The sequence below is a fragment of the Oncorhynchus masou genome, chromosome 15 (genome assembly GCF_036934945.1).
Source record: "Oncorhynchus masou masou isolate Uvic2021 chromosome 15, UVic_Omas_1.1, whole genome shotgun sequence".
In the NCBI taxonomy this organism is placed as follows: domain Eukaryota; kingdom Metazoa; phylum Chordata; class Actinopteri; order Salmoniformes; family Salmonidae; genus Oncorhynchus; species Oncorhynchus masou.
The window spans coordinates 24,578,691-24,603,229 of record NC_088226.1 but is presented as its reverse complement, the minus strand read 5'-3'; the positions used below and the strand labels follow the sequence as shown (position 1 = coordinate 24,603,229).

The 24,539-nt window shown below is 44.3% G+C and overlaps 1 protein-coding gene across 3 annotated transcripts in view; it reads left to right on the top strand.

The window, feature by feature from the left end:
• LOC135555957 (transient receptor potential cation channel subfamily M member 4-like) overlaps positions 1-24,539 on the top strand; it is an 87,185-nt gene that overhangs the window by 30,804 nt on the left and 31,842 nt on the right. For all 3 annotated transcript variants that reach the window (XM_064988776.1, XM_064988778.1, XM_064988777.1), the window contains exons 2-6: positions 7,625-7,686; positions 7,905-8,082; positions 14,500-14,680; positions 19,740-19,909; positions 20,457-20,634. In XM_064988776.1, coding sequence (XP_064844848.1) covers positions 7,625-7,686; positions 7,905-8,082; positions 14,500-14,680; positions 19,740-19,909; positions 20,457-20,634 — 769 coding nt within the window. The remainder of the gene's footprint in view (positions 1-7,624; positions 7,687-7,904; positions 8,083-14,499; positions 14,681-19,739; positions 19,910-20,456; positions 20,635-24,539) is intronic.

Sequence of the window (24,539 nt, the reverse complement as noted above, 5' to 3'; positions counted from 1 at the left end):
GTAGGATAGTATTACTAGACCAATTAATAGAAGGGTTATGGCGCACTAGCCAGGGATGACCCAAAACAACAGGTGTAAAAGGTGAACGAAAAATTAAAAAAGAAATGGTTTCGCTATGATTACCAGAGACAGTGAGGGTTAAAGGCAGCGTCTCACGCTGAATCTTGGGGAGAGAACTACCATCTAAAGCGAACAAGGCCGTGGGCTCCCTAACTGTCTGAGAGGAATGTCATGTTCCCGAGCCCAGGTCTCGTCCATAAAACAGCCCTCCGCCCCAGAGTCTATCAAGGCACTGCAGGAAGCAGATGAACCGGGCCAGCGGAGATGGACCGGAAAGGTAGTGCGTGATCCAGAAGGAGAGGCCTGAGTAGTTGCGCTCACCAGTAGCCCTCCCTTTACTGATGAGCTCTGGCTTTTACTGGACATGAGGTGACAAAATGACCAGCGGAGCCGCAGTAGAGACAGAGGCGATTGGTGATTCTCCGTTCCTTCTCCTTGGCCGAGATGCGGATACCCCCAGCTGCATAGGCTCAGCATCCGAGCCGGCGGAGGAAGGTGGCAGTGATGCGGCAGGTGGCAGTGATGTGGAGAGGGGAGCAACGGAGAACGCGAGCTCCTTTCCACGAGCTCGGCGACGAAGATCAAACCGTCGCTCTATGCGAATAGCGAGAGCTATTAAGGAGTCCAGACAGGAAGGAACCTCCCGGGAGAGGATCTCATCCTTAACCTCGACGAGGAGACCCTCCAGAAAACGAGCGAGCAAAGCCGGCTCGTTCCAGTCACTAGAGGCAGCGAGAGTGCGAAACTCAATAGAATAATCCGTTATGGATCTATTCCCCTGACATAGGGAAGACAGGGCCCTGGAAGCCTCCTCGCCAAAAACAGAACGGTCAAAAACCCGTATCATCTCCTCCTTAAAGTCCTGATACTGGTTAATACACTCAGCCCTCGCCTCCCAGATTGCCGTGCCCCACTCACGCGCCCGTCCGGTAAGGAGAGAAATGACGTAGGCGATGCGGGCTGCGCTCCTGGAGTAAGTGTTGGGCTGGAGAGAGAACACCACATCACACTGAGTGAGGAATGAGCGGCACTCAGTGGGCTCCCCAGAGTAACACGGCGGGTTGTTGATCCTGGGCTCCGGAGACTCGGAAACCCTGGAAGTGGGCGGTGGATCGAGGCGGAGTTGGTGAACCTGTCTTGTGAGGTCGGAGACTTGGACGGCCAGGGTCTCAACGGCATGTCGAGCAGCAGACAATTCCTCCTCGTGTCTGCCTAGCATCGCTCCCTGGATCTCGACGGCGGAGTGAAAAGGGTCCGGAGCCGCTGGGTCCATTCTTGGTCTGATTCTTCTGTTATGTACTTGAGTGAAGACCCAAAAGCGGTTTTAACAGAAAACAGAGTTCTTTAATAAAAAAACAGGAATGGCATAAATCCTCTTCCAACGTAGTCAATGGAACAAAAGAACGTAGTATAATGCAGGATGCACCTGCCAGGCAGACTCCGACAGGATAGGACAAGGTGGAAGCAAACGGGACGACAGCTTGCTTCTGGTATCAAAAACACAAACAAGAATCAGACACTGAAAGTAGCAGGAACAGAGAGAGAAATAGAGACCTAATCAGAGGGGGAAGAGAGAACAGGTGGGGAAAGAGTGAATGAGCTAGTTAGGGGAAATGTAGAACAGCTGAAGAATGAGAGACAGAGAAGGTAACCTAAAAAGACCATCAGAGAGAGACAGAGTGAAGAGAAAGGACAGGAACAGACATAACAAGACATGACACAGAGACAACGATAAACAGCTGTCTCTGATTGGGAACCATATCAGGCCAACATAGACATACAAAACCCCTAGACATACAAAAAACCTAGTGTACCTACCCTAGTCACACCCTGACCTAACCAAAATATATAGAAAACAGAGATATCTAATGTCAGGGAGTGACAGTGACAAAACGCCACATTTTAGGGTGGCCTTTTATTGTCCCCATCACAAGGTGCACCTGTGTAATGATCATACTGTTTAATCAGCTTCTTGATATGCCACACCTGTCAGGTGGATAGATGATCTTGGCGAAGGAGAAATGCTCAGTAACATGAATGTAAACAAAATGTGAGAGAAATAAGCTTTTTGTGCATATGAAAAAAGTCTGGGATAATTTATTTCAGCTCATGAAACACTTTACATGTTTTCTTTATATTTTTGTTCAGTGTAGTTGAAACTTATTTTGAGCAATAAAAAAAAAGAATATACCTAGGCCTATTTAGGGAGAGAAGCATCAATCGGTCCTCTTGCTTGCTGAAAGGCTATGAAATAGACTACAACTGTGGCAATGAACTAGCGGGGAAGTTTGAATGGCGAGAGCAACATGTAGCTCTGGTGTGATGTGATCACATTGGCTAAATGTGATCAAAATTCCTTGCATCTTTGTTCCCTCGTGCTGCGAGGGCAGTTTAGGAATCAGGTGTTAAAGGAGAATTTTCCTATTTCTGAAGTAAATCTCTTGTTTTTATGTAAATTCATGTTATAGAAGGATCCAGACACTTTTTTTCGTGTGATTTGGCTTATGTCGTGGAAGTTACCACTAAGGACTCCATGTCAAAGCTAAATTAGCATGTCTTTATTATCACGGCCGGAGAGGTTACAACCAACTTAATTCTCTGTCAGAACCTCTGAAGGGGTGTCTTTATACTCATGCCCAAACTAGGTGTCTCTGCTCTCAGGGCGCAATAGGCTGATCATGACCTTGCACACATAGTTTCTAGGCGTTGGGCCAAAGTAACAATGTGTTCCCTTCTTTTTGTTCTTCTATCAGTCCTCTCCCTGAGAGCAGTCACAGAACATCCTAACACAATAATCAGGAAACAACACGCTACATGTCGTCACGCATTTGCAACAACACAGAGGACACAAAAAATGTCCCACTACACTTACTTTTGAGAAACTTACCGCAGCCGCAAATTCACTTTGTCATTGCTCGTTGTGCTGTATCAGGGCACGCAAAAGACATGCTCCAAAAACACCCAAATACGTCCTTCTAGAAACAGACATGGTCTCAGTATAGTGATGTAGGTCTTTAGATGTTGTACACATTAAATTGTGCCATTCTGAACTTAATCTGCAACGTTATATTCCATGTTATGCGAGCCGTTTCTTCTACAAGCTGTACTGCGCAGGATGTGTCTCGACTTGCACAGCTGTATGGGGGAAACAACGCAACTCGACCAAAATTGATATTTTGAAATCTCTCCCCCCTTTCTTCCTCTTTCTACCTCTGTATCTTATGATCTCTGACATAAGTACTCTGTTACTGAGTGTACAAAACATTAGGAACACCTGCTTTTTCCATGACAGACTGACCAGGTGAATTCAGGTGAAAGCTATGATCCCTTATTGATGTCACTTGTTAAATCCACTTCAGTCAGTGTAGATGAAGGGGAGGAGACGGGTTAAAGAAGGATTTTTAAAAATTGAGACATTTATTGTGTATGTGTGCCATTCAGAAGGTGAGTGGGCAAGGACAGAAGATTTAAGCACCTTTGAACTGGGTATGGTAGTAGGTGCCAGGCACACCAGGTAGATTGTGTCAAGAACTGCATGGTGTTTCACGCTCAACAGTTTCCCGTGTGGATTAAGAATGGTCCACCTCCCAAAGGACATCCAGCCAAATTGACACAACTGTGGGAAGCATTGGAGTGAACATGGGCCAGCATCCTTGTGGAACGCTTTCAACACATTCCAGAGTCCATGCCTCGACAAATTGAGGGCAAAACGGGATGCAACTCAATATTAGGAAAATGTTCCTAATGTTTTGTGCACTCAGTTAAAGTCCTCAGATGACCCATAAATCCCTAGCAGCCCTCGTAAAATAACGTGTGTTCAGTAGACACACACACACACACACACACACACACACACACACACACACACACACACACACACACACACACACACACACACACACACACACACACACACACACACACACACACACACACACACACACACACACACACACTACTTAGGTATTCCCCACATTTACTGCAGTTTGGTGCTATTTTCACAAGTATGTGGGGAATTTCTATACAAAATTCTAAACTGGTAATGCATCCAGTTTGCATTCAAAACCTTTCTTTGTGCATTAATTTTGTTTGGAGACATCTTTCACCATACAACCATTGATCCAACATATACAGTTGAAGTCGGAAGTTTAAATACACTTTAGCCAAATACATTTAAACTCAGTGTTTCACACTTTCTGACATTTAATCCTAGTAAAAATTCCCTGTCTTAGGTCAGTTAGGATCACCACTTTATTTGATGAATGTGAAATGTCAGAATAATACTAGAGATAAATATTTATTTAAACTTTTATTTCTTTCATCATATTCCCAGTGGGTCAGAAGTTTACATACACTCAATTAGTATTTGGTAGCATTGCCTTTAAATTGTTTAACTTGGGTCAAATGGTTCAGGTAGCCTTCCACAAGCTTCCCACAATAAATGTTGGCCCATTCCTCCTTACAGAGCTGGTGTAACTGAGTCAGGTTTGTAGGCCTCCTTGCTCGCACACGCTTTTTCAGTTCTGCCCACAAATTTTCTATAGGATTGAGGTCAGGGCTTTGTGATGGCCACTCCAATACCTTGACTTTGTTGTCCTTAAGCCATTTTGACACAACTTTGGAAGTATGCTTGGGGTCATTGTCCATTTGGAAGACCCATTTGCGACCAAGCTTGAACTTCCTGACTGATGTCTTGAGATGTTGCTTCAATATATCCACATAATTTTCCTCCCTCATGACGCCATCTATTTTGTGAAATGCACCAGTCCCTCATGTAGCAAAGCACCCCAACAACATGATGCTGCCACCCCCGTGCTTCACGGTTGGGAGCGGCCTTTCAGGTTATGTCGATATAGGACTCGTTTTACTGTGGATATAGATACTTTTGTACCCGTTTCCTCAAGCATCTTCACAAGGTCCTTTGCTGTTGTTCTGGGATTGATTTGCATTTTTCGCACCAAGGTACATTAATCTCTAGGAGACAGAATGCATCTCCTTCCTGAGCGGTATGACAGCTTTGTGGTCCCATAGTGTTTATGCTTGCGTGCTATTGTTTGTACAGATAAACGTGGCCTTGAAATACATCCACAGGTACACCTCCAATTGACTCAAATGATATCCATTAGCCTATCAGAAGCTTTTAAAGCCATGACATAATTTTCTGGAATTTTCCAAGCTGTTTAAAGGCACAGTCAACTTACTGTATGTAAACTTCTGACCCACTGGAATTGTGATACAGTGAATTATAAGTGAAAAAATCTGTTTGTGAACAATTGTTGGAAAAATGACTTGTGTCATGCACAAAGTAGATGTCCTAACCGACTTGCCAAAACTATAGTGTCATGTCTTATTATGTCTGTTCCTGTTCTTTCTCTTCACTCTGTCTCTCTCTGCTGGTCTTATTAGGTTACCTTCTCTTTCTCTCCTTCTCCAGCTGTTCCTCATCTCCTCTAACTACCTCGTTCACCCTTTCCCCACCTGTTCCCTTTTTTCCCTCTGATTAGGTCTCTATTTCTCTCTCTGTTCCTGCTACTTTCGGTGTCAGATTCTTGTTTGAGTTTCTCATGCCAGAAGCAAGCTATCGTCTCGTTTGCTTCATCCTTATCCTATCCTGTCGGAATCTGCCTGGCAGGTGCATCCTGTACTCAGCTAACTGTCTTTCGTTTGCACTATGTCCAGTTCATCTGATGCTACGTGAGATCAGGTACCACTGTTCCTCTACAACCCGCGCCTACCCAGAGCGACCTGCAGCCTGTCGCCGCTAACCCAGCTATTCTCCTCTGCTGCTAAGAAGGGGACTCTCTTGTTATTTATCAGAGGGACTTTATGTTTCATTTGTCGCCCTCTCTGCGGGTTGTCTATTTTGCCATTATCAACTGAAGAGGATCTATGTCTTACCTGTGTTCTCATTAAAGAACTCTGTTTTTGTTAAACCGCTTTTGGGTCTTCACTCAAGTGCACAACATATAGTTTGTGAACAAGAAATTTGTGGAGTGGTTGAAAAAAAGTTTGTGGAGTTTGTGGAGTGGTTGAAAAGTTTTAATGACTCCAACCTAAGTGTATGTAAACTTCTGACTTCAACTGTATGTTTACTGAGAAATATAATGACTACATTGGTTTAATCACCAAAACATAACATAATGATATCTTCGAAATTTAGTTATTTCAACAACCAGTTAATCCAACAGCAAAAATGATTGAATACATGTTTAAAAATTGCCCTTTTAATGTGATTTACAGCACTGTAAATTACAGAACCTTACACTGTTTTCACATTATCCAATAAATACACTTGCACCAACCATAAAAATGTTCAAAACATCAAATGTCCATGATTTCCTTTTCATGTGTGATTAAAAGTGTGATCATTGAAGGAATCTTTCACCATGTAATCAAATGAAAGACATTTAAGAAACATAATGTTTAGCAGACACAAGTTTGCATCAAGCCTGTCCTAAGCATTTGGCCATAGGTTCTCATTGAAATCGCAGGGAATATAACTGTTTATGCACCTGGGGGACAAAATCATCATAGTAGTACATTTGAGTGTATATTTTGTGTATATGATTTTTTTTTTTACAGACAGATTTTAATTATGAAGTTCTCAAAATCAATATTAGGCAAACTAGTTTACATGTAAAATCAATAGGTTTACAAAAGGTTTAGGTGATAATCAATTAAAAGCAGTTGGATTAAGTAAGAGAAAAGACTCATATAAAAAGTAATGTGAGCATTGCATTGTGAAAGGACATTATTTTATTTGAACATTTATTGCAATGTGAAACATGTATTTCTAGATGAAACTGTTTAAATTGGGTTCAAAAGGGACTGTATGATTTTGTGTGTAAATGTGCGTAGAGTTTTTAAACACATTTTTGATGATCTCTTGAGTTTTTTTCTAAGAGTTGTGAAAATTTACTTGTGAAAATTGCACCAAAGCGATAAAAAAATATAACAAAGGGAAGTAGAGCCGAGAGCTGCCCAGTGACATGAGCCTACCAGACGAGCTAAATAACTTCTATACTCGCTTCGAGGCAAGTAACACTGAAACATGCATGAGAGCATCAGTTGTTTCGGATGACTGTGTGATCACACTCTCTGCAGCCGATGTGTGTAAGACCTTTAAACATGTCAACATTCACAAGGCCGCAGGGCCAGACGGATTACCAGGACATGTACTCCGACCATGCACTGACCAACTGGCAAGTGTCTTCACTGACATTTTCAACCTCTCCCTGTCTGTGTCTGTAATACCAACATGTTTCAAGCAGACCACCGTAGTCCCTGTGCCCAAGAACACTAAGGTAATCTGCCTAAATGACTACCGACCCATACCACGTCTGTAGCCATGAAATGCTTTGAAAGTCTGGTCATTGCTCACATCAGCGCCAACTTTAGGTTCTTCTTAACAGCTTCTACAACCAAGCCATAAGACTCCCGAACAGCTAATCAAATGGCTACCCAGCTCATGTACAGAGTGTACATCCAGTTTAGCATAAAATTCAACATCTGTAGCTTGTTAGGTATCAGTGACTAACAGTTACCCAATGTCTTTCCCTCACAGAGTTGGATCTCCAAGATCATCAAGAAGAGAGTGTGCACCACATTCATAGAGGACTGCCTTAGGTACAGCCTCTCTCTGGGTCGCTGTGTGTCTGTGGCCTGTGTTTTTGATTTTGTGGATTGTCTGTTCACTGTAATGACTGGCTGTGTGTGTGTGTGTGTGTGTGTGTGTCTGTGGTCTGTGTTTTTGTGTATCGTCTGTTCACTGTAATGACTGGCTGTGTGTGTGTATATGCATGCGTATTCATGTGTGTGACTTTGTCTCTCTCTGCCCCTGTCAGTAATGGGGCGCTGTGCCAGTGCGGGGGTGAGCGTGAAACGCACGGCTCCATCGCTACGAGAGACTATTTCGGTGCAGCCATCGTCAGCCAGTGGGATAGCTCTCAGCACTCCTCAGAGTACCCCACCGACGCCTTCGGAGAGTTGGAGTTCGCAGAGGCTGGCAGGAGACACAGCCATGTGGGTAACACACACTCAACTGTGTGCATACACTCTTGCACGGGCATGCTAAGAAATACACATGCTAAGACATACAGTACTAGTCAAAAGTTTGGACACACCTACTCATTCCAGAGTTTTTCTTTATTTTTACTATTTTCTCCATTGTAGAATAATAGTGAAGACATCAAAACTATGAAATAACACATATGGGATCATGCAGTAACCAAAAAAGTGTAAAACAAATGAAAATATATTTTATATTTGAGATTCTTCAAAGTAACCACCCTTTGCCTTGATGACATCTTTGCACACTCTTGGCATTCTTTCAACCAGCTTCTTGATGTAGTCACCTGGAATGCATTTCAATTAACAGGTGTGCCTTGTTAAAAGTTAATTTGTGAAATTTCTTTCCTTCTTATTGTGTTTGAGCCAATCATTTGTGTTGTGACAAGGTAGGGGTGGTAAACAGAAGATAGCCCTATTTGGTAAAAGTCGAAGTCCATATTATGGCAAGAACAGCTCAAATAAAACCCATCAAGCGCTATGATGAAACTGGCTCTCATGAGAACCGCCACAGGAAAGGAAGACCCAGAGTTACCTCTGCTGCAGAGGATATGTTCATTAGAGTGACCAGCCTCAGAAATCGGCAATTAACTGCACCTCAGATTGTACCTCACAGAGTTTAAGTAACAGATACATCTCAACAGCAACTGTTCAGAGGAGACAGCGTGAATCACGCCTTCATGGTCGAACTGCTGCAAGGAAACCGCTTCTAAAGGACACCAATAATAAGAAGTGACTTACTTGGGCCAAGAAACACGAGCAATGGCCATTAGACCGGTGGAGATATGTCCTTTGGTCTGATGAGTCCAAATTTAAGATTTTTGGTTCCAACCGCCATGTCTTTGTGAAACGCAGAGTAGGTGAACGGATGATGGAGGAAAACTCGCCTCCCTGCGGACCTGGCATCCTTTCACTCCCTCCTCTCTACATTTTCCTCCTCTGTCTCTGCTGCTAAAGCCACTTTCTACCACTCTAAATTCCAAGCATCTGCCTCTAACCCTAGGAAGCTCTTTGCCACCTTCTCCTCCCTCCTGAATCCTCCTCCCCCCCCTCCTCCCTCTCTGCAGATGATTTCGTCAACCATTTTGAAAAGAAGGTCGACGACATCCGATCCTCGTTTGCTAAGTCAAACGACACCGCTGGTTCTGCTCACACTGCCCTACCCTGTGCTCTGACCTCTTTCTCCCCTCTCTCTCCAGATGAAATCTCGCTTCTTGTGACGGCCGGCCGCCCAACAACCTGCCCGCTTGACCCTATCCCCTCCTCTCTTCTCCAGACCATTTCCGGAGACCTTCTCCCTTACCTCACCTCGCTCATCAACTCATCCCTGACCGCTGGCTACGTCCCTTCCGTCTTCAAGAGAGCGAGAGTTGCACCCCTTCTGAAAAAACCTACACTCGATCCCTCCGATGTCAACAACTACAGACCAGTATCCCTTCTTTCTTTTCTCTCCAAAACTCTTGAACGTGCCGTCCTTGGCCAGCTCTCCCGCTATCTCTCTCAGAATGACCTTCTTGATCCAAATCAGTCAGGTTTCAAGACTAGTCATTCAACTGAGACTGCTCTTCTCTGTATCACGGAGGCGCTCCGCACTGCTAAAGCTAACTCTCTCTCCTCTGCTCTCATCCTTCTAGACCTATCGGCTGCCTTCGATACTGTGAACCATCAGATCCTCCTCTCCACCCTCTCCGAGTTGGGCATCTCCGGCGCGGCCCACGCTTGGATTGCGTCCTACCTGACAGGTCGCTCCTACCAGGTGGCGTGGCGAGAATCTGTCTCCTCACCACGCGCTCTCACCACTGGTGTCCCCCAGGGCTCTGTTCTAGGCCCTCTCCTATTCTCGCTATACACCAAGTCACTTGGCTCTGTCATAACCTCACATGGTCTCTCCTATCATTGCTATGCAGACGACACACAATTAATCTTCTCCTTTCCCCCTTCTGATGACCAGGTGGCGAATCGCATCTCTGCATGTCTGGCAGACATATCAGTGTGGATGACGGATCACCACCTCAAGCTGAACCTCGGCAAGACGGAGCTGCTCTTCCTCCCGGGGAAGGACTGCCCGCTCCATGATCTCGCCATCACGGTTGACAACTCCATTGTGTCCTCCTCCCAGAGCGCTAAGAACCTTGGCGCGATCCTGTACAACACCCTGTCGTTCTCAACTAACATCAAGGCGGTGGCCTGTTCCTGTAGGTTCATGCTCTACAACATCCGCAGAGTACGACCCTGCCTCACACAGGAAGCGGCGCAGGTCCTAATCCAGGCACTTGTCATCTCCCGTCTGGATTACTGCAACTCGCTGTTGGCTGGGCTCCCTGCCTGTGCCATTAAACCCCTACAACTCATCCAGAACGCCGCAGCCCGTCTGGTGTTCAACCTTCCCAAGTTCTCTCACGTCACCCCGCTCCTCCGCTCTCTCCACTGGCTTCCAGTTGAAGCTCGCATCTGCTACAAGACCATGGTGCTTGCCTACGGAGCTGTGAGGGGAACGGCACCGCAGTACCTCCAGGCTCTGATCAGGCCCTACACCCAAACAAGGGCACTGCGTTCATCCACCTCTGGCCTGCTCGCCTCCCTACCACTGAGGAAGTACAGTTCCCGCTCAGCCCAGTCAAAACTGTTCGCTGCTCTGGCCCCCCAATGGTGGAACAAACTCCCTCACGACGCCAGGACAGCGGAGTCAATCACCACCTTCCGGAGACACCTGAAACCCCACCTCTTTAAGGAATACCTAGGATAGGATAAAGTAATCCTTCTCACCCCCCCTTAAATGATTTAGATGCACTATTGTAAAGTGGCTGTTCCACTGGATGTCATAAGGTGAATTCACCAATTTGTAAGTCGCTCTGGATAAGAGCGTCTGCCAAATGACTTAAATGTAAATGTAAATGTAATGATCTCTGCATGTGTGGTTCCCACAGTGAAGCATAGAGGAGGAGGTGTGGTGGTGTGGGGGTGCTTTGCTGCTGACACGGTCAGTGATTTATTTAGAATTTAAGGCACACTTAACCAGCATGGCTACCACAGCATTCTGCAGCGATATGCCATCCTACCTGGTTTGCGCTTAGTGGGACTATCGTTTGTTTTTTAAAAGAACCATGACCCAAAAACACACCTCCAGTCCAAGAAGGAGAGTGATGAAGTGCTGCATCAGATGACCTGACCTCCATAATCACCCAACCTCAACCCAATTGAGATGGTTTGGGATGAGTCTGACTGCATAGTGAAGGAAAAGCAGCCAACAAGTGCTCAGCATATGTGGGAACTCTTTCAAAACTGTTGGAAAAGCATTCCTCATGAAGCTGGTTGAGAGAGTGCCAAGAGTGTGCAAAGCTGTCATAAAGGCAAAGGGTGGCTACTTTGAAGAATCTAAAATCTATTTAGATTTGTTCAACACTTGTTTGGTTACTATTTGATTACTTCACTATTATTCTACAATGTAGAAAATAGTCAAAATAAAGAAAGCACTTGAATGAGTAAGTGTGTCCAAATGTTTGACTGGTACTGTACATGGGATTGGTCTCTGTCCCTTATTGAGGTCCTGATAGAGGACAGTGTATGTTTGCTCAGTTTGTCCAGCGCTCAATCAATCAGCCCAGGGTATTACTAAATTATAAATTACACTAGGACACACACACACTGTTCTGTCAGTTGCGGGAGGGTGGGTGATTAATGAATTAGTTAGCTGGCTTACTGCCCGTCATCTCATAACCATTAAGTGACTCAGCTATACTATATGACCAAAGTATGTGGACACATTCTCGTCAAACATCTAATTCCAATATCATGGAGTTGGTCCCCTCTTTGTTGCTACAACAGCCTCCACTCTTCTGGGAAGGCTTTCCACTAGATGTTGGAACATTGGTGTGGGGACTTGTTTCTATTCAGCTACAAGAGCCCTAGTGAGGTCGGGCACTGATGTTGGGCGATTAGGCCAGGCTCTCAGTCGGCTTTCCAATTCATCCCAAAGGTGTTCGATGGGGTTGAGGTCAGAGCTCCATGAAGGCCAGTCAAGTTCTTCCACACCAATCTCGACAAACCATTTCTACATGGACCCCGCTTTGTGCATGGGTGCATTGTCATGCTGAAACAGGAAAGGACCTTCCCCAAACTGTTGCCACAAAGTTGGAAGCACAGAATCGTCTAGAATGTTATTGTATGATGTTGTGTTAAAATGTCCCTTCACTGGAACTAAGGGGCCTTGTCAGTTTGTCAGAATTTGTGGGGTTTTGTTTGTCCACCCGCCTCTTGAGGATTGACCACAAGTTCTCAATGGGGTTAAGGTCTGGGGAGTTTCCTGGCCATGGACCCAAAATATCGATGCTATGTTCCCCGAGCCATTTAGTTATGGCAAGGTGCTCCATCATGCTGGAAAAGGCATTGTTCTTCACCAAACTGTTCCTGGATGGTTGGGAAAAGTTGCTCTCGGAGGATGTGTTGGTACCATTCTTTATTCATGGCTGTGTTCTTAGGCAAAATTGTGAGTGAGCCCACTCCCTTGGCTGAGAAGAAACCCCACACATGAATGGTCTCAGGATGCTTTACTGTTGGCATGACACAGGACTGATGGTAGCACTCACCTTGTCTTCTCCAGACAAGTTTTTTTCCGGATGCCCCAAACAAACAGAAAGAGGATTCATCAGAGAAAATGACTTTACCCCAGTCCTCAGCAGTCCAATCCCTGTACCTTGTAGAATATCAGTCTGTCCCTGATGTTTTTCCTGGAGAGAAGTTGCTTCTTTGCTGCCCTTGACACCAGGCCATCCTCCAAAAGTCTTCGCCTCACTGTGCGTGCAGATGCACTCACACCTGCCTGCTGCCATTCCTGAGCAAGCTCTGTATTGGTGGTGCCCCGATCCCGCAGCTAAATCAACTTTAGGAGATTGTCCTGGCACTTGCTTTCTTGGGCGCCCTGAAGCCTTCTTCACAACAATTGAACCGCTCTCCTTGAAGTTCTTGATGATCCGATAAACTGTTGATTTAGGTGCAATCTTACTGGCAGCAATATCCTTGCCTGTGAAGCCCTTTTTGTGCAAAGCAATAATGACGGCACGTGTTTCCTTGCAGTTAACCATGATTGACAGAGGAAGAAAAAGCACCACCCTCCTTTTGAAGCTTCCAGTCTGTTATTCGAACTCCATCAGCATGACAGAGTGATCTCCAGCCTTGTCCTCGTCAACACTCACACCTGTGTTAACAAGAGAAGCTGACATGATGTCAGCTGGTCCTATTGTGGCAGTGTTGAAATGCAGTGGAAATATTTTGGGGGATTCAGTTCATTTGCATGGCGAAGAGGGACTTTGCAATTAATTGCAATCCATCTGATCACTCTTCATAACATTCGGGAGTATATGCTGCAAATTGCCATCATACAAACTGAGGCAGCAAACTTTGTGAAAATATATATTTGTGTCATTCTCAAAACTATTGGCCACGACTGTACACCTGTCAGCAACGGGTGTGGCTGAAAGAGCCTAATCCACTAATTCGAAGGGATGTTCACATACTTTTGTATATATAGTGAATGTTACCATATAACCCTACTGAGTGATTGAATTTATGGAAATCTCATGATTTACCATTTTAGTGGCATTGTGGTTAGAATGTTAGTCTTAAAATTGGAAGTTTGGGGGTTCGATCGCTTGTAAAATCATACCAAAGATTCTAATAAATGGGACCTGATGCCCCTGCTCTACACTTAGCATTAAGTAGATGGATTGGGGGTAAGGCTCTGCGACAGAATAGCATTAGGGTGTGTACTTGTACATCAAGCTGCCTCATGCTAAAGAAACAGGAGGCTCTTGCCCTGTGGGCCATTCTGGCTCAGACAAAGCATAATTGTCCAAGGCTTACTTACTTACCTAATTTCATGATGTTATAAGATGCTATACGTTATGAAACGAATATGTCACTCAAGCATTCATTGACACTAAATGACAACAATGTGAACGTATTTCATTTCAACCTCTTGCTCGTTTACGTCGGGCCTTGTTGCTCCTTCAGTTGCTCGTGAAGTGTCTTTCATATCGACAATGAGAGAGCTTTGACATAGCAGAGGTGAGGTATGGGGCTGTCGTGTTTATTCATTTCACAGCAGAACGCCTGTCTGGCATTCTATGGAACAATGGTAGAGGAGTCCATGTTCTAGCAGTGCTGCCAGCCCTCACATCAGTTAGATGGAATGTTCTCACCTGTACCGACATCTCTTTGCCACTGATGAACTACACCATAGGCAGAATAACCAATTAGCAATTACTTTATGTAGCCGCACCAATTCACCACAGCTTCTTGATAATCATCCTTTTATTGCGATACTCATTGTCCCCTCCTCCACCTCATCTATTCTTCTCTCTTCCTATTGGTCAGTTCCTGCGCCTGTCGTGCGACACCACCCCTCAGATGGTATACACCCTGATGACAGCCCACTGGGGGGTACCCTCCCCCAACCTGGTGGTTTCTGTGGTGGGGGGTGAGGGGTGCGAGAAAGTCAAGACCTGGGTCAGGGAGGTGCTGAGACAGGGGCTGGTCAGGGCAGCACAGAGCACAGGTGAGACACACATAGACACGGTACCCTGCACCTTAGAGACCGCAGTCCTGTGAACATAGTCATTGAACACCGGTCACTTTAATGTTTACAGATTGTTTTACACACTTTCTATGTATATACTGTATTCTAGTTATTACTCATCCTATATACAGTACCCAGTGCTATACACACTTTTTATATTGAAATACTGTCCATACTGTCTATACACATCATTATATACAGTATATACACTGAACAAAAATATAAGTGCAACATACAACATTTTCAAAGATTTACAGTTCATATAAGGAAATCAGTCAATTGAAATAAATAAATTAGGCTCTAATCTACAGATTTCTCATGACTGGGAATACAGATATGCAAATGTTGGTCACAGATACCTTAAAAGAATGGTAGGGGCGTGGATTTAAAAAACTGTCAGTATCTGGTGTGACCACCATTTTCCTCACGTGACACATCTCCTTCGCATAGAGTTGATCAGGCTATTGTTGATTGTGTCCTGTGGAATGTTGTCTCACTCCTCTTCAATGGATATGCAAAGTTGCTAGATATTGGCGGGAACTGGAACTGGAATAAGCGCTGACCCAGAGCATCCCAAACATGCTCAATGGGGGACATGTCTGGTGTGTATGCAGGCCATGGAATTGTGTACAGATTCTTGCGACATGGGCATGTGCATTATCATGCTGAAACATGAGATGATGGCAGGGGATGAATGGCACGATAATGGACCTCGGGATCTCGTCACGGTATCTCTGTGCATTCAAATTGCCATCAATAAAATGCAAATGAATTTGTTGTCCGTAGCTTATGCCTGCCCATACCATAACCCCACCTCCACCATGGGGCATGCTGTTCACAACGTTGACATCTGCATAGTGCTCGCCCACACGACACCATCTGGCCAGTATAGTTGAACCTGGGATTCATCCGTGTAGAGCACACTTATCCTCTGCAGCAGAGGTAGCTCTGGGTCTTCATTTCCTGTGGTGGTCCTCATGAGAGCCAGTTTCATCATAGCGCTTGATGGTTTTTGCAACTGCACTTGAAGAAACTTTCAAAGTTCTTGACTGACCTTTGTCTTAAAGTAATAATGTACTGTAGTTTATCTTTGCTTATTTGAGCTGTTCTTGCCATAATATGGACTTTGTCTTTTACCAAATAGAGCTATCTTCTGTATACATTGTCTGTATACCCTACCTTGTCACAATACAACTGATTGGCTCAAACACATTAAGAAGGAAAGAAATTCCACAAATTAACTTTTAACAAGGCACACATGTTAATTAAAATACATTCCAGGTGTCACGATCGTTGTAAGAAGCGGACCAAAGCGCAGCGTGGTGTGAATGTATCATTTTAATGGATGACGAAAACACAAAGTAAACTGAACAAAACAATAAATGAACAACGGCCGTGAAGCTATATACGAAATGTACTGACACAAACACTACACATAGACAATCCCCCACAATGACAAAACAGGCTACCTAAATATGGTTTCCAATCAGAGACAACGACTAACACCTGCCTCTGATTGAGAACCATATCAGGCCAAACTAGACATCCAACATAGAATGCCCACTCAGATCACACCCCGACCAACCAAAACATATAAACATACAAAGCAAACTATGGTCAGGGTGTGACAGTACCCCCACCCCCCTCCAAGGTGCGGACTCCGGCCGCATAACCTTTAACCTATAGGGGAGGGTCTGGGTGGGCATCTGTCCGCAGTGGCGGCTCTGTCGTGGACCCCACTCCACCATAGTCTTAGTTCGCTTCTGTGGCCTCCTAGGAACGGCGACCCTCGCCACCGACCATGGACTGGCAACCCTACTAAATGGCCCCACTGGACTGAGGGGCAGCTCGGGGCTGAGGGGCAGCTGGGGACTGAGGGGCAGCTCGGGGCTGAGGGGCAGCTCAGGACTGAGGGGCAGCTGGGGACTGAGGGGCAGCTCGGGACTGGCTGACGGCTCTGGCAGCTCCTGGCTGGCTGGCGGCTCTGGCAGCTCCTGGCTGGCTGGCGGCTCTGGCAGCTCCTGGCTGGCTGGCGGCTCTGGCAGCTCCTGGCTGGCTGGCGGCTCTGGCAGCTCCTGGCTGGTTGACGGCTCTGGCAGCTCCTGGCTGGCTGACGGCTCTGGCAGCTCCTGGCGGCTCTGGCAGGTCCTGGCGGCTCTGGCAGGTCCTGGCGGCTCTGGCTCTGGACAGACGGGAAACTCTGGCGGCTCTGGACAGACGGGAAACTCTGGCGGCTCTGGACAGACGGGAAACTCTGGCGGCTCTGGACAGACGGGAAACTCTGTCGGCTCTGGACAGACGGGAAACTCTGGCGGCGCTGGACAGACGGTAGACTCTGGCGGCTCTGGACAGACGGGAGACTCCGGCGGCACTGGACAGACGGGAACACCTGTAGGCCGAAGACGGAGAGACAGCGTGGTGCGGGGGGCTGCCACCGGAGGGCTGGTGCTTGGAGGTGGCACTGGATAGACCGGACCGTGCAGGCGCACTGGAGCTCTTGAGCACCGAGCCTGCCCAACCTTACCTGGTTGAATGCTCCCGGTCGCCCTGCCAGTGCGGCGAGGTGGAATAGCCCGCACTGGGCTGTGCTGGCAAACCGGGGATACCATGCATAAGGCTGGTGCCATGTACGCCGGCCCAAGGAGACGCACTGGAAATTAGATGCGTAGAGGCTTCATGGCATCTGGCTCGATGCCCACTCTAGCCCGGCCGATACGAGGAGCTGGAATGTACTGCACCGGGCTATGCACCCGCACCGAGGACACCGTGCACTCCACATCATAACACGGTGCCTGCCCAGTCCCTCCAGCTTTCCAGTAAGCACGGGAAGTTGGCGCAGGTCTCCTACCTGGCTACGCCACCACCCCCCCCAAGACATTTTGGGGCTGCCTCTCGATCTTTCTTGCCAGCCGTGTTCCCTCGTATTGCTGGCTCCTCTCTCCGGCTGCCTCTGCTCTCCTAGCTGCCTCCACCTGTTCCCATGGGAGGCAATCCCTTCCAGCCAGGATCTCCTCCCATGTGTAGCAACCCTTGCCGCACAAAACGTCCTCCCATGTCCAGGAGTCCTGACATCGCTGCTGCTGCTGCCTGTTACCATGCCGCTTGGTCCTTGGTTGGTGGGTGATTCTGTCACGATCGTCGTAAGAAGAGAACCAAAGCGTAGCGTGGTGTGAATGCATAATTTTAATGGATGACGAAAACACAAAGTAAACTGAACAAAACAATAAATGAACAACGACCGTTAGGCTATTTACGAAATGTGCAGACACAAACACTACACATAGACAGTCAACCACAACCCACAATGACAAAATAGGCTACCTAAATATGGTTTCCAATCAGAGACAACGACTAACACCTGCCTCTGATTGAGAACCATATCAGGCCAAACACAGAAACAGACAAACTAGATATCCAACATAGAATGCCCACTCAGATCACACCCTGACCAACCAAAACATATAAACATACAAAGCAAACTATGGTCAGGGCGTGACACCAGAGGATTACCTTATTAAGTTGGTTGAGAGAATGCCAAGAGTGTGCAAAGCTGTCATCAAGGCAAAGGGTGGCTATTTGAAGAATCTAAAATATATTTTGATTTGCTTGACACTTTTTTAGTTACTGCAAGTTTCCATATGTGTTATTTCATAGCTTTGATGTCTTTAATATTATTCTACAAGGTAGATAATAGTAAAAATTAAGAAAAACCCTGGAATGAGTAGGTGTGTCCAAACTTTTGACTGGTGCAGTATATAAAACATTACAAAATAACCAAAGAGGATGGTCCTCCCCTTCCTCCTCTGATATATGTATATATATATATATATATATATATATATATATATATATATAAAAAATATTCCCGGACTCTGACATTGCTTGCTTTGATACTGTATTACCGTTTGGATTATGAATGTATTGTTTTGTATTGCTAGGTATTACTGCACTGAAACACAAGCATTTCGCTGCACTTGCCATAACATCTGCAAATCTGTATACATGACAAATAAACTTTGATTGATTTGACACACACACACCCAGGTGGCCTGGGTTTGAGGTTGGTCAGTTCGGAATAGGGCACAGGTGAGAATAACGCCCACTCCGTTTAATCTATTTGTTTAATATGTTATCCCATTAAGATGAACCATAGAACTGATGATTTTCTGGCAGAAATACTGTACCTAGCCCCAAGATTCACTGAGGACAAACAGCATGGTTGTTTTATAGATATGTATATACGATCCTATGACATCAATACAAGAGGTATTTACTTTCATAACGTATTATAGGGACAGAGCGGATCAGGTGGAATTAAAAGTATGTCCGTTCTACCAATTAGAGTTGCATTGCTGTTGTAATTTACCCTCCTTCTCTTCCTCCTCCTCCTCCTCCTCCTTCTCATTCTCTTCCTCCTCTGGCTGTATGGGTTAAAAGTTTACAGGACACATGACCATCTAGGCCTGACAGTTGTTGATTAAAGCAAGGCAAGGCATTAAGCAGGTTGTCCATAGAGCATACAATTAGCAGACACAGCAATGGTAAGAGGCCAACCAGTAGAACAGGATATACTTTGAGTAAGTGTAAATAAGTGCATGTAGTTCAGCATTCAAATTAAGTATTTTAAACAAATCCTTCCTGGGCCTTATTCCAAAAAATATATAATTTATTTGATTTCATCTTTCACTGCCAGTTACATGTTTTCACGGTGCCCTTGACTCATAACCAACAAGCTTATGTTCCTTATCTGTCTATTGTCCATTGCCCATCCTGGTTGCTCAGTCGGTAAGAGTGTGGTGTTTGCTATTCGAAGGTTGTGGGGGTTCAATTCCTGCAGGGGTCACAGTTATTCAATCACTGTACTACAAGTCGCTTTGAATAATGACATCTGCTAAGTGGCATATTATAATTGTGTCATAAACATTTCTCTCATGCTCTGTCTCACGCCCTCACTTCCATATCTTGCTCCCTCTTTTTCTATTTTTCTCACTCACTCACTCCCTCTCTTCCTTCTCCTCTACCTCCCCCTCTCTCCCAGGGGCGTGGATAGTGACGGGGGGGCTGAGGGAGGGAGTGAGTCATTGTATTGGGGAAGCAGTGAGGGATCATGCGGCGGCGGCCTCCTCCCTGTCCCAGAAGAAAGTCATCGCTGTGGGCGTGGCCCCCTGGGGGTTGGTGCACAACAGACAGCAGCTCATCAACGCACAGGTACATTTACGCACACACACACACACACACACTGTTTGTATACAGTATTAAGCATGCACGTGACGCAGACATAGAAACACACACACACAGGAATGCATAGGAACACGCTACTGTACACTGGCACTATATACAATTATAGAATTATGTTCACTTTCATCTCTCCCCTCTTTGCTTCTCACTCACTTTTTCTCACAAATTTATTTATGTCCCCTTCCTTCTCCTTTTTATCCCTTCTCTCTTTCACTCTATTTCTTTCTCTCTTTCAATAAGATGTCCTTTTAGGTTGAGAAATCCAAAACCACAGGAAATCAAATTAATAACAACGAGGTATTTTTATTACATGGGATGGGAATCACAATTTCTTCTTCTCTCTCTCTCTTACTACGTCTCTCTCCCTGTTTCTCTCCCTCTCTCTCTCTACCCTCCTTTCTCTACCCTGATCTCTCTCCCCTCTTCCTTTACCCCTTCTCTCCTCCTCTGATCCCATTCTCTACCCATAATTTCTCTCGTCCACCCCCCTCTCTCTCACACGTTCTCTAACCCCCAGGGTAGTTTTCCAGCACAATATTATGTCCAGAACACATCCCGTGACTCGTGCTGCCTGGATAATAACTACCAGGCCTTCCTGCTGGTGGATGATGGGAGTGTAGGCCGGCGGGGAGGGGAGATGGTCTTCAGGGCCAAGATGGAGGACTACATCTCCCACCAACGCACAGGCATCTGGGGTGAGACACAGCCCAGCTAGTACATAACGTTCTGAGAACCATCTGTTTCAAAGAGCTTGGTGAGAGTGTAGTTGTTCTATGGTTATTTTGCATTCAACCTTCCTACAACTTTCTGGGAATAATGCAGGATAGTTGCTTGGCATTGGAACATACTCAGCACATTTAAGGAACTTGACAAAAAAAACTTTATTTTCATTCAAATATTTCATTGCTTCTAAAAGCTCAAACATGATTACATTTAATTTAAATTTTAGGAACGTTCTCCAACTGGTTTGACATTGTGAAAGTTCTCGAATAGTTCAAAGAATGTTAAGAAACAATGTTCTTCTGTGGAAATTTCAGTACTTCAGCATAAAGTTTCCTACATGTTTTCTCATGGTTTGGATTAAGACATGTTCTCAAATTGTTCCGATAACATTAAGAAACAAGGTTTTCTGTGGAAATTGCAGAACTTCCACAGAACATTCCACACAAGTTCCTATGTGGTTAGATTTAATGTCATATTTTTACTATATTCTGGGAACGTTTGAAAAAATTGTGTAACTGAAACAATGTTTTCAGAACGTTCAGAGAATGTAAGGTTCTTGGCAATGTTGGAAATATTCTGGGAATGTATATATTTTATTATTGTACACATTAACATCAATAACCTCTAAATTCCGTTCTCAGAACATGAAAACTTTTCATAAAAACCACAACACTTTTGCAACTTTCAGAGAACGTTCTAATAATGTTATTTAAAAACATATACATTCTCAGCGTCAACAATACTCTCTATATCCTCTATCTTGTTAAATGTGTTCAGGTGTGTTGTTAGCAACACCTGATCTTAATGAGTGTTTGTTTCCTTTGAAATGGGGTCTGTTTGAACAGACTAAAATGAACAGCTTTGTATGCGTAAAAAAACATAGCATGCTAGCTCCATCCTAGTGCCGCAGTGGTCTAATTCCATGACTAGAAAACAAAATATCATAGGTTTGAATTTCAATGATGCTCTATCACAATAAAAAAAATGTGTTTGAACGATAATGCCTACGGAAATTAATTTCCATGTTTCTTTTCTGTGCTTGGAGTTCAAAAAAGTTAATCCCCCAAAATCTAGCAGGAAGTTGTTCAAAAACCTACATATAACCTAGAATTTCCATTCTCAGAGTGTTAATAAAACCTCCCAAGAAAATGTTCTCAGAACCTCCCTACAACCTAAAAATAAACTTTCACAGAACAGGCTAAATTGTCACTTCTGTTCTTGGAATGTTTAAAAAATGTTTTGGCGGTCAGATACCTATGGCTTCGTTCCCACAACCAATGTGAAACCAAAAACATACATTCCCACAACTTCCAAGGAACCAAATGTGATAGCTGTGTGTACAATAATAAATCACCCTGTGTGCAATAATATTGTTTAACCTGACTTTTGAATGACTACCTCATCTCTGTACCCCACACATACAATTATCTGTAAGGTCCCTGTCGAGCAGTGAATTTCAAACACAGATTCTACTACATAGACCAGGGAGGTTTGGAATGCCTCGCAAAGAAGGGCTATTGGTAGATGGGGAAAATAAATAAAAAGCAGACATTAAATATCCAGTCACTAGATACAGGTGTCCTTCCTAACTTAAATTGCTGGAGAGGAACGAAACCGCTCAGGGATTTCACCATGAGGCCAATGGTGACTTTAAAAGAGTTACAGAGTTTATTAATGACTGTGATAGGAGAAAACAGGATAGATCAACAACATTCTAGTTACTCAACAATACTAACCTAGTTGACAGAGTGAAAAGGAAGCCTGTACAGATACAAATATTCCTAAACACCTATTCTGTTTGCAACAAGGCACTGAAGTAATACTGCAAAAAACGTGGCTGTTTGGGGCAAATCCAATACAACACATCATGTTCAAGCATAGTGGTGGCTACATCATGGTATGGGTATTCTTGTAATCATTAAGGACTGGGGAGTTTTTCAGGATAAAAACATGTACAGCTAATTACAGGCAACATCCTAGAGGAAAACCTGGCTCAGTCGTCTTTCTACCAGATGAATTCACCTTTCAGCAGGACAATAACCTAAAACACAAGGACAAGGCTTACCAAGAAGACAATGAATGTTCCTGAGGGGCCAAGTTACAGTTTTGACTTAAATCTACCTGAAAATGTTTATCTAGCAATGATCAACAACCAATTTGACAGACCTTTTGAAGAACTTTGAAAAGAATAATGGACACATGTTGCACAATCCTGGTGTGGAAAGCTCTTAGAGACTTACCCAGAAAGAATCACAGCTGTAATCGCTACTCACAGCTGTAAGGTGCTTCTACAAAGTATTGACTCAGGGGAGTGAATACTTATGTAAATGAGATACTGTATGCCAAGTATGCTTGATAAATAAGGGAAATCAGCACACAAGCAATAATGGCATTATAATGAATATACATATCAATATGACAGCAGTCAAAAGTAATCAATTATCAGTTGGAGCAAGCCCATGTCACATAAACAACGAAAGTTGGTGATTGCATTGCTGATTTGTTTTTTTACTTGAGATGTAGGGCCAGCTCTCTCACTGGTGACATTTTGTGCTGATAATCGGTCTGTAGCATTGTCACTAGCTTAGTGTTTTCCTTTCATTTGGTGGTGGTGCAAGCACCTGCTCAGTGCCCACCATTCTGTTATTTTTTTGCGTACAGGCCTCGGAGCTGTAGGTTCAAGCTGAGGCTCAGAATCAGAAGAATAGTCATCAGAGATGTCATCATGAATCATTTCTTCCCCACCATCTTGAGTCATTTTCATTCAGATTTTGTAGCAACGCTAACGCAGCATGTGCATCCGTTCACCTTGGTCTTCTTACCATTGCAAATGATGCACGTTCTCACTGTGTACTCCAAGTAGGCCAGAGGAGACTATAAAACTGTTTGGATTCGGTGGATATGTAGTGGGTAGGCTACATATCATTTTGAGATTATAATAGAATTAATCAATACAATAGAATGGCCCTACCCTACATAATAATGTTTCTTTTGTTTCCCCTCGCTCATCAATTCAATTCAATTTGCTTTATTGGCATGACATAACAATGTACATATTGCCAAAGCTTACTTTGGATACTTACAATATGAAAATAATAAGAATCAAAGTTGTCGACGGGACATCAGTAACAACAATAATCAAGGGTCAAAATAACCATACATTGAACAAAAGCAATAAGCTTACAGTAGAGGACATGTGCAGGTTGATTGGTCTGTCAGACACTGTCCCTCATTTTATGTCAGGCAGCAACTCACCCATTCTCTCCCTTTCTCCCCATCATGCTTTACATTTATTTAATATGTTGTTAAAAGTGTGAAATTAGTTTCGGTATAGTTTAGGTTCAGTTTCGAAGCAATTACCAAGGTGATTATCAACAAGGTACGGCACCTTATCAATATTTTAATATTTTATTTTGATGGGCAAGGAGTCCCGCCCATAACGCCAGCCCTGCTTTGCTAGCGTTTGGTTAATACGACTAGTTTAATGTTATTCAGTGACGCTTGTGTAACTTTTTGTATCGCTAATATTTGGTGGGTTATTTATATATTTCAGTAAGAAAGTCTAACATAAACAATTTATAACAATTAATCCAAAGTTGAACTCATCTGGTGAGCAAACCATGGAAGTTTTTGTTGTTGACATCAACACTATAAATACTTGGCAATATTCTCTTTTATTTTGTAATTGAGATCCGTTGGTACACATATTAAAATTCGATCGACACACAGATGATTGGCATGGTCTCCCTACTCTCTAAAAGGCGCAAGGATGACTTATCGTGAAGTGTTCAATTGTGTTTTTTATTTTTTGTAAGGATCTAACTTGTAAAAATACATAGTCTTATATTGGTTCGAATCCAGGCTGCATCACATTCGG